At 32.7% G+C, this 11186-nt stretch overlaps 1 protein-coding gene across 2 annotated transcripts; it reads left to right on the top strand.

Moving 5' to 3' along the window:
* The first annotated feature begins 3667 nt into the window (after window positions 1-3667).
* Window positions 3668-7435, top strand: LOC147566362 (uncharacterized). Of its 2 annotated transcripts, XM_086668343.1 has the most exons (7): window positions 3668-3749; window positions 3865-3980; window positions 5328-5403; window positions 5501-5593; window positions 5660-5802; window positions 6119-6399; window positions 7179-7435. In XM_086668343.1, exons 4-7 carry the CDS (start codon window positions 5556-5558, stop codon window positions 7182-7184), a joined length of 468 nt encoding a protein of 155 aa, XP_086524469.1. In that variant the 5' UTR covers window positions 3668-3749; window positions 3865-3980; window positions 5328-5403; window positions 5501-5555; the 3' UTR covers window positions 7185-7435. The 2 variants fall into 2 exon arrangements, with proteins under 2 accessions (XP_086524469.1, XP_086524459.1); XM_086668333.1 differs by lacking the exon at window positions 7179-7435 and having other exon boundaries at window positions 6119-6488.
* Window positions 7436-11186: the final 3751 nt, after the last annotated feature.

The raw sequence follows: 11186 nt of genomic DNA, 5'->3' as shown, positions 1-11186 counted from the left end.
TGTTACTTTTTGGATGATAAAGTTAGTCAAAGTTATTTCATGCCCCAAACCCAAAAAAGAATATATTCATGCCCCAAACTCGTCACGCGGTACTTATCTTTGCCCCTTTCGCAAAAGAACTATATAAAGAACTTAAAAAGTAGAAGAAGAGGTCGTCTAGGTTTAAGATTAATCTATTAGGGTTAGGATTTATTGGTTGGGAGAGAAAGAGAAAAGTCACGCTTATAAAAGAATTTTTATAAGCTTGATTTAAAGTAGGGAAGTTGCAAAAGACACCTTGATGGTGGCCCTTAAAATTGGTGTAGACCATGTGAACAAAAATGAAATGGGCCGGTGGATGAATATCGTTTAGTTAGGGATTTTTTCTACTTATTATTTTGCTTAAATCTAATTTGTTTTCTTCACATGGTGGCCCCTAAAGTCGGTGGCACAAGGGAAAGCTTTGCTCGCTTTGAGTCAGCGCCATCCCTGGAGATATCTTAACCGATTTCGGCATTTTAAAAAAGTAATTATTAACACTAATACCTTTCTATTAAAGAGGCAAAAAAAACATCTTTTGGCTCATTTTAAAGTACTTATAAATATAGTCATGTTTGGCAACAAGAAGCCGTGGCTTTTCAAAAGCCGTAATAGAGCTTTTTAGCTAAAAAGCAGAAGCTACAAAATGTGGCTTCTGCTATTTCTTCGAAAAGCATGTTCACGCAACAATTCAAGGAGATACTTCTTCTCCCACCATTACATGTGGAGATCGATTCCACTAATACCCATGCATATCCAATTAAACAATGTTTATTTAATTAAATAATGGAAATAATGGTTCATACCTCTTGTGGAATTTCTGGAAAGCTCGAAATGAGTTATGCTTCTCACATGAACCTATCAACATCAGCTTCATAGTAAGGTCATCTTTCATCAAAGCAAAAGGCTATTGAAACAGATCTGATGATTCGAGTCAGAGGGACGGAAGCAACACATGGACACCTCCATTAAGGGATACCTTGAAGCTGAACTTCGATGGGGCTTTCTCAAGCTTGGGATCATCGATTGCAGTAGTCACAAGAGATAAAGAAGGTAGGGTATTATTCAAGAAGGCAAAAAAGATAGAGGTGAGTTCGACTTTAGAGGCGGAAGTAAGAGCGTGTTTGTTGGCAATAGAAATGACCTTGGAGTTAGGGTTAGAGGGAGTTATATACGAAGGAGACAGCAAGACCCTAATTGACTTTATATCCAACGGTGGAAACGATGTCATGTGGTGATTGATGCCTTTAGTTACAGAGGCCCAACAACTCATCCAGAATAATAGGCTAGGGGCAATCACTTTCTGCCCTAGAGAGGCGAACATGGAGGCCCATAAATTGGCCCAGGAAGCTCTTCTTTGTAATTTTTAGGGGCACCGAGGTCTCCTTTTGTGTTTAATTTTCTTTCGTGTAACTTCAGCTATGTATTTCTCTTTGACTTTTGTCCTTCAATGAAGTTATATGTTCCCAAAAAAAATAAAAATAAAATAATGGCTATACTTGTAATCATCACTTATAGTAATTAGAACAACAACCTAGGTAGTTCAACAAAAAAAAAAAAACAAGGGATATTTTGCAAAAGGGGCAAAGTAATGTTCCAAGTGATGAGTTTGGAGCACAAATTTGAATTTTTTTGAGTTTGGAGCATTGACTAACTTTGACTTAATTTTCCATCCAAAGATAACAAAAACTAACTTTTTAACTTAACTTTTCATCCGAAGTTAACGGAGGCTAACGGATGTTACTGTCAATTTTTCATTACTATTAGATTTTAGCATCGACGACTCACATTATTTTGCATCAAATGGTCAGAATTGACTCATAGTTTACGACCACCACTTTTCTTCTGTAGAAGAAGTCCACTTTTGAACCAATGCAAACTCCATTATTTTCATATAAACTTTTATAAACTACTTAAGTTTAGTACAAAACACTAAAAAAAATTACATGATTCATCCATATGTAGCATTCATTAATTCATTAACATGAACATAACAATCTTTAAATCAATTAAGTATCTTTATGTTATCCAAAATATCAAAAAATATAAGAGTTACTAGTCTAGTTCAATCATCGATCATAACATTTTTCTCAGCAAGTCAGGGTTGCGTCCACCTTAATTACTAACTTTGGGGTCACTTCTTAATAAATTGATGAATTGATGGAGTTTGCAATGGTTTAAAAGTGGACTTCTTCTACAGAAGAAAAAATTTTGGTCGTAAACTATGAGTTAATTCTGACCATTTGATGCAAAATAATGTGAGTCGTCGATGCTAGAACTAACAGTAATGAAAAATTGACAGTAACATCCGTTAGCCTCCGTTAACTTTGGATGGAAAGTTAAGTTAAAAAGTTAGTTTTTGTTATCTTTGGATGGAAAATCAAGTCAAAGTTAGTCAATGCTCCAAACTCAAAAAAATTCAAATTTGTGCTCCAAACTCATCACTTGGAACATTACTTTGTCCCTTTTGCAAAATATCTCAAAAAACAACCTAGGCATGGGGTCACCCATTTTTTTTAAAGTGGACATGCATTTTAAATACATTGGATTGCAAATTATAAGCCTTATAATTTTGTGCCATTGGATTAACAATTTTTGACCGTCAGTTTATGATACATATATATATACATAATATTTACGAAATGGTTCATTGGGTTTTGTAAAATTATTAAATATTTTCAATTTTGTGTAGGTGTCTTAATGACCAAATGTAGGAGTTCAGTAAGGTATAATATTGCTCAAAAATTTCGTAATTTATCATAATCTATGATAGATAAGTTCGATAGACTATTTCACTAATATAAAACACAAATTATGTACTAATCAGATAAAATCTCTGTTAGCTTATATTTACCAAATGGTTCATTGTAGCTTTTGAAAATATGAAAGCGCTTCTGTAATGTTGTACCAAACAACTTAAATAGCTTATCATAAAGCACTTGTGTTAAAGTGCAAAAAAAAGCTATTGAAATAAGCTATATGCGTAACCAACCAACAAAAATAGACAACCTGACTTGTCTTTGTCATAACTGACTCACTTGTTTCATTATAATAGATTTGTGAGAGAGACTAAGAAGTTAATATATATTTAACAAATTCACTCACAGTTGTGATTGAAGTTAATGGGCAGTTAAAATTTATGACCATATTCCTACTTAATCAAAAGATCACGTCTCTTTCACAAAAATGGGAAATTATCCACACCCCTTATGGAAAAAGTGAAAATCTTGCTTTATGAGTGCATCTTATTAACTTCTTTTTCTGGGTTTTTTTATCGAATGACATGAAAATTTTACATTTTAACAAAAGGAAATGAATTTAAGAGTTTTCCATTAAGTAAGATTCTTGAACCCAAGGAATGGAGAATTATTTTTAAAATTGCGACCTTGAAGTCATGTGAGATAAAAGCGGTATTTGTAAAATTAGAGACTCGCAAAGTGACATGAAAAGCAGTATTTTAGAAAAAAGAGACGTATTGAGTAAGAAAGGTATATCTAGAAACTATAACCTTAGGATCCACGTCAGACGGAAAAAGTATTTCTTGAAAGTCATGGTTTTTCAAAACTAGGGACTCAACGCCGCAGTTTGGAGAAATAACTATGGGCTTTAGCTCTATATAAAATGATATACCATAGACACTTTCTCTACCATCTTTAAAAAAATTCTATCAGAAATAATAGATATGGCGTTTGAAATAGACAAAGAGGAGGCCAAAGGGATCGAAAATGATGGTAAATTTATTTGATTTTCATTATGTCCAATTTATTTTACTTTGAATAAATTCTATCCTCTGAGTTGTGTTTGGATCTAAGTTTCTTTTAAAATTTCTTTCACATTTTTGTATAGAATTAAAAGATGTTGGTGCAGTGAAACGACCTAGGAATGTGTGGTATGGGAAAACAAAGAACTACCTTTGTAAAGTGACGGATTGGTGGGAAGAACCCTCTTTTCCCCTTAACAAGGTAATTTAATCACTCAATATATTGTGAATATTTTTAGCAGAGCTACCCTGTCTATTTCTTTTCTTGAATGTCAAGATGTAGGTAGCGTTTGTTTGTTTTTTTTTCAAAATTAGATCAGAAGTCTAATTCGATGTCTGAATCGATCGATCGACTCGGGTGGATTTCAGGTTGTTTGATTTTCTATTTGACTCACGTGTCAGATTCATTTGAATGGTCAATTCCGAATAATTTTGGTTTTATTCGAACCAGACATAAATAAGTCTGAATTTAGAACTCATTCATCTGAAATGACTATTTTAACTATGACCGCAAGTTCCTTCTAGATGATTAAAATTTAGATAATCTCGACTCAGATGCATCAGATTCAAAGAATAAAACTACAACTACTATATAAAGTTGTTTGCAACTTGAATGCCTTAACACGGTCTTTCATTTATTGGACCTTTCTTTGGATAAAAAGAATAGAGTTATTTCCCGTCTCCTAGTGAAGCATGACATGTCAAAGACAAATGAAGTTCAAAGTAACCATGAATCCAACGTAGAGAGTTTCTACGACAATACTCAATATATATAATACATAATAATGTACTTAACTACATATAGGTGTGGTGGACCATAAATATGATGGCTGTATGGTGGTGGTGACTAAAGTGACAAAAATTGCAGTGATACGGTGTAAGGATCGTATGTACAAAAAAAGATTAATAAAAAGTAATTTAATTTTCATCGAAATATGGTAGTGATGAAAGGTTTGATGGGCTTGGACGAGTTTTGGATATTATAATTTTGTCACAAACAATATTAACCAAGTAGGCCTAATTGCTAAGAATCAATTTTCACAAACTTTTTTTTACTATGGATCAATTGTTCAATTAGTAGATGTGAAGTGATCAACTATTTTTTAGTCTTGGCAAGATATGTACGCGGCTGTGAAGCTCAAGTACTAAACCTGATGACTAAGAGTAATTAAGGTAGAAGATGTGGAGATTTTGTTAATATAGAGTAATCATGACAAAACTACATTGGAAATTATAGATAATAAAAAATTGAAGAGTTTTACTAACATGTGACACAAAAACATACATCAAAACATTAATTCTTTTTTACTTCGAATGAGAAATACTAAAACAAGATTATCTATAAAAAGAGTGAAATCTGTACTCGTGGAACGTGGAAATAAATTGTGAAGTTACATTTATATTTTGACACATAATTGAATACAATACCTTTTCACTCACAAAAGCCAAATATTAGAGATCTTGTCATAATTTTAAGTTTTAAACTATATAATTATACATGTTTGTTTCATATGTCAATATTTTACTTATGCTCGTGTTCCTACTACAGCTGGTAGCAATGCTCGTATTCCTTCTCAAGCTGCTACTCAGGCTCATCTCGTGCTCCTACTCCAGCTGCTACTCAGGCTCGTGTTCCTACTCATGTTTATGCTCTTACTTTGGTTCCTACTCATGCTTGTTCTCCTATTCCTGCTGTTACTGATGCTCGTGCTCTTACTCTAGGTGTGCTCCTATCTGGTTGTTCCTCAGGCTCGTGCTCCTAATCCAGCTTCCGCTTATGCTCTCCGAGTATCAACCAACGCCACGAGTTAGAAGGTAAATTTCGTAATGCATTTTTAGGAATTCTTATAAGACTATTTATCTTTACGTGTTCTTTTGCAGTTCAAAAGAGAAGAAACGCCCCAATGTCTCTAGCAATTGGATGTGCAAGAGGAGAACACTCCGTATTTCAGATGTAGGAGTTCGTTCTGTTGGTAACAAAACAATAAAGTCGAACTTCACCAGCGGATCTTCATTTTTCCCTGGTTTGTTTATCCCTCGTCATAAAACACTTTAATGTCTTAAATTATTGGGTTTGGTTTTGTTATTTTTCTCTGTGTAAACTTACTTTCTGAAGAAAATACAGTAACGCTACTTGGCCCAACTATGGGCTCGGAAAGAACAAAACTTCAATTCTCATATCAGCGCTTAAATTGAAGTTTGGCCTTTTCAAGTCATGGTCGAGCCAAGTAACATTGTCCAAAAAATAACATTTTATCGTATGAAAAAGTCGTTTCGTGAATTTTTAGTAAGAAACTAGTGGAGTGTTTACTTGACATGAAAATTGATATTCGTTTCCAGGTCTATCCGCGGATCTTCAAAATATATTTAACAAAGATTGTATTGTGTCTAGGGCTTCTACTATTTCATTAAGAGAACACAATCCTCAAGAGCCTACTAACCAAACTAATTCCACCCTAATTTTGGAGAACAACATAGTCGACGGGGAGGGTCCTCAATTTGAAAACATCCTGTCTGATAACGATATAATCAATGAGGATCAAAATGTCTCAGTTGATGAAGATCTTTCTGTGCACCAAATGACATCTTTAGGCGAACCTTCGGCTACTGATAGCCAGCTGGTGAGTTATATATGCACAAGTTAATTAGTTAACATTCCATTATCTTGTCTTAGTTCAACTAGATTATGATCCTAAGACTTTTCAACTTCCAGGACTTATCTTTTCTAGATGCTCATATTGTACCAACGGGTAAGCGAAAAATGAAATGTTTATTGCTCCAACTAAACTTAGACTATATATCGGGAAATGATAGAGTGCCAAGCTAGAATGCCCACTAAATTGCCCAAATTTTCTCATTTAGAAACAGAAGCGGTCCCCACCGTAGTCATACTTTAAAAAAACGTTGTCTTTTAGTGAATTCCACGTCAGCTGGGCACCCTTTTGGGCACCGAGCTGGGCTCTCTAGCATCTCCCGTGCACAATTACGGAGAAGAAATAGAACAAGTCAACGATTTTACTGCTAAGACTAGGTAATGCAAATTTATATCTTAAAGGATTTCAGGTTTTGACTAAGTGTATTAACCGAAATATGCATTATTCATAATTTGTTTACAATATAGGGATTTTGCTCAATATTTAAAGGATAAGGTTCGACAAGCCACAACCTTAGATCGTCAAATGGGTAATCTTTCGCTGAACGAGATTCTACAAGGGAAAATTAGAGAGCAGAGCGCTCGTATGTTCTATGAAACACTAGTAGGTTTTTATCGACGTGTATTCTTCTGAAGTTTCTTCGAAATCTTTGAAATGCATGTTTTTGGCATATACTCCTAGAGAAAATGTGTCATTTTTTGCACTACAAGTCTTTTTTTTCCTAAGTGTTTTGTGTTGTATTGCAGGTTTGAAGAATCACAATATCATCGACGTGAAACAATAGGAAGCTTACGGTGTCATCACTTTATCGGTGGACACAAAATTAAAATGATATATAAGTTTAATTAGTTGAGTGGTCTAAATTACTTTGAGTTTAAGAAGACTTTTTGTGCCGTGTGCTTTATTTATTTGTGATAGTCATGAATGATTTGCTAACTCATATTACAATTTTTATTTGTTTTGAAGATTTTAAGATATAAGATTCGTTTATCGAACTACAAAATTTTGTAAATATTAACGGGAATTTGGTCAAACTAAGCATCTTAGAGCAATTCTTGTAGTACTCTAGATTATCTAAAAATTAGTTGCATTTATCAAGATAATAATCTTGATTGTCTGAATCTAGTTTTGTATTAAATACGTTGCGTAACTTTTGGTAATTCGTCGACCACAAACTCTATCCCAAAATATTATAACTTTTAATTGCAAATTATTTGTCTCTAATTACTAACTAGATAATACTAATAATTTTTGGGCTTATAGTCCAAAAAACAACACCTAAACCCATATTTAGTCCACCATAATATTAATATAGGGTTTTAAGCCAAAACTATACTTATAAAAGAAATTTAGCCCAAATGTTCCCATCTTGATAGAAACCACAAATCTCTACGATTTCTATGTTATCATAATGCCCTTTATAACCTTATGTATAATTCCTTAAAAAGAAAACTTATGTATAGGATAAAACCCACTTTTGAAAATCAATCCCAAAATTTTTGTTTCATTTTCTTTCTCTGATTTTCTCTCTACATTCTTTTCTTCGATAACCGAACCCTCTTACTTTCTCTCTCTAAAACCAAAACCCCTTTCTGATATAGCTCCACTAAATCTAAACCCCGATTACAACGAGTAAGCATCATCATCTTCATCTTCTTACAAAATCATCTTCATCAAATAACGGTTCTCATACTTTCTCTCTATTATCAACGTTTTCATACTTTCTCTCTCTATTATATTGAGTTTTCACATCACTGTTTCACCATCATCCAAATCATCACGTAAGTTTTTGGAATCATTTTGCCCTGTTTATTATTCATTTTCATTATACTAGTTATCATACTTTCTCTCTCTATTATCATTATCAGTTTTCATCATCTTCTGACATAAATCTTAACTTTTTTTAGTTTAAAATCTCTCACTAAATAAAAACGTTTACGTCGTCGTGTTCAAAACCTCTTAACCATCTTACCCCAAATATCTTTGTTAAGATATTATTTCATATTTACTAGGTACTAACAGATTCTAAATCTTAACATATTTATTACACACAACGTGTTTTGTATTATACAAAACACATGTTGTTCTGATAAGATATTTTTCGGTTTTTTTCGTTACTAACAGATTTTGAATATTAAGTTACGTTGTATAACATGTTTTAATTATTTTTATATATATCAAAACACGATTTCTTGAGTTGAGATAAAACCTTGTGAGTGTTTCAAATCGTTTCTGAATATTATCAAATGTACTATACACACCCTGTTTTTTATACATCAATACACGTTTTGTTCCCTATTTTTCATTTTGTTTCATATATAATCGTTTATTTATCATTATCATTTCTTATCTTACATACATTTTATTGTATGTTTTATACATAACACATTTTTATTGGCTGCATTACATCATTTCATTAACACATTTTGTATTGTCTGCTTTATACGTAAACTTTATAATTCATTTCATTAACCTAACATATTATGTGATGTCGAAAACATCTTATTTACTATAAATATTATACAAGCATTAAATATTTCATATAATTTACGAAACATTATGCATTTTACATTATTCACAATGCATAATGTTCCCCACATAATGCACTTTTGTATTTGCGGTTACGTAATTAGTCATGGATTTTCAAACTGCTTCATCAAACGCAGTAGAGGAGCCGACTCTGAATTCCGATAGTTGGAATAAAATCTTCACTCACGTTGGTCAACTGTTTCCTGGAGGTGCTAAAGAATTTAAATTCACCCTTCGCTAATATAGTATAAGCACAACCACAATTTCAAGTTTGTCAAAAACGATTTAAAGCGTGTCACTGTAGTTTGTCAATATATTGTAAGCACGGGTCACGATTTCAAGTTTGTGAAGAATGATAAGTGTGTCACTGCAGTTTTCCCTATAGAAGACTCAAATTGGCGAGTTCATGGTTGGACACCGTTGAAACGAAAATTCATGGTCGGGCAACATTAAATGCAAAGGATTTTTTTTATTATTGTGTATGTTTTATATAACTTTCAGTAATCAATATATGTTTTGTAGATGAAGCCAACAAAATTTATTTATTTTCAATTTGAAGTTTAACGATTGTTTGGCTGAAAATATAACGTAACTTTTTTTGGCTGTTTACAGAACCACATTTGTATATGAAAAACATATTTAAGTAGATGAAAATTTGCTTCAAGCAAAATAGAGAAATTTCAATAACAAATTGTAGTTTTTAACAACATTGATGTTAATGAAAAATATCAAAAGATTTTCAATTTGCAATCACGTATAAATTGATTTGCATTCTGGTATAAATTTAGGCTCTCTAACAATATCAATAGTGCAATCTCCCATTGACTTCCCTTAACCTCTTTTTGTTCTTAGAACTAGTCAAAAAATCTGCCGCAAGCAAATTGATTTAACTTTTGAAATCAACAGTTTCCAATAAAAAAAATAATATTATTTATCTACCAAAACATGAAATGTCGAATAACACACACATATTGCTTCCATTTCGATTTTTGGTATTTTTATCGGACAATAAAACATTATCTGCGTAAAACATGTATTTTGTTATTACAAAAATATATTTACCGCAACACCTTACCTCTTCGAGAAGTTTTATAAGGGTCCCATTCTTGTTAAAAGACCCTTCTTTGTGAATTAGGTACGAGCCCACCGGATCCACATACGCTTTCTTTTCCCTAATACGCTTTCTTTTCATTGGGTCTTTGGTGTTGGTGTGGTTTCCTTTGCATGTTTTGATGTTTGTTTGTTTTTTGGTGCCATTTTCTTTACTTTTCTGCACACAAATATACCACTTATTTGTTATACAATTTTCAAAATTCTAAATAAATAACAAGTGTGCAATGTCATTTTAACTATTTTATGAATAAAAATATCGACCAAAATAAACCGTCTGAAATTCGCCCCAAGTCAATCGATCAAATATCAAATTAGAACATTCCCACCATCATTAAATTTACCAAAAGAAACTAAATAGACTAACTTGGCACTACAGAAGTAAAAGAATACTTTAGAGTGTCTTGGTACCTAGCTCGTCAATGCACATAGGCATCTCCTTACTTTACCAACGCCATACATCGCTTCCCATAGTAATCTTCTTCTCTTTTTTGCTTTTTGTTTTGTTTTAACTTTTTTTAATGTTTAGGGCTATAAAATTAGTGTTCTGAAAGTAGTCTATCGAGACGATGAAGTAGGTTTTTTCGACTTGTTGATGTGATGTGAAAACATCACATTTAGGTCACTTAACTTAGATGAATTAGTCCATTTTATGCTGCAATTCTAAATTCTAATAAGATATGTTTATATTCATGACAAGGTACCATAAAAGAACTATGCAAGGAAATGAGCTAAGGAGACCCTAGAAGAGTCAAAAGCACTTAAAAGAATCTAATAAGAGGTCTTTAAAGTCTATGAGCAAAGGGGAGCAAGTAAGGAGATAAAGACTCACTAAGGGTATTATGGTCATTTGCACCTAAGAGGGTCAAATTATAATTTGAGAAAGTCTATGAAGTCTTTGGAACATGATTATCACTTTGGTGAAGACTAGAGATGAAAAGCATAAGAAATGAGCAAGTTAGGAGACAAGGGCAAAATTGTCATTTTGCACCCTTTGGTCAAGTTAGAGAGCCCATTATTCATGTTAAAATTAAATGGAGTCATTGAATAAGTCAAAATAACTTGAAGAAGTCAAGCTAGACAAAGGAGTGACTATAACTACTAAAGAAGGGCAA

Source organism: Eschscholzia californica, unplaced genomic scaffold, assembly GCF_041429995.1.
Source record: "Eschscholzia californica isolate CP2 unplaced genomic scaffold, dmEscCali1.0.p SCAF_1, whole genome shotgun sequence".
Taxonomy (NCBI): Eukaryota; Viridiplantae; Streptophyta; class Magnoliopsida; order Ranunculales; family Papaveraceae; genus Eschscholzia; species Eschscholzia californica.
The sequence above is the reverse complement of the archived record's forward strand: the minus strand, read 5'-3'. Positions and strand labels throughout refer to the sequence as shown.

Coding starts and splice junctions, on each gene's coding strand:
- LOC147566362 (XM_086668333.1), top strand. CDS start 5,556: ATGCTCTCCGAGTATCAACCAACGCCACGAGTTAGAAG. Junction 5,594..5,659: donor CCAACGCCACGAGTTAGAAG/GTAAATTTCGTA, acceptor GTTCTTTTGCAG/TTCAAAAGAGAAGAAACGCC. Junction 5,803..6,118: donor CGGATCTTCATTTTTCCCTG/GTTTGTTTATCC, acceptor ATTCGTTTCCAG/GTCTATCCGCGGATCTTCAA.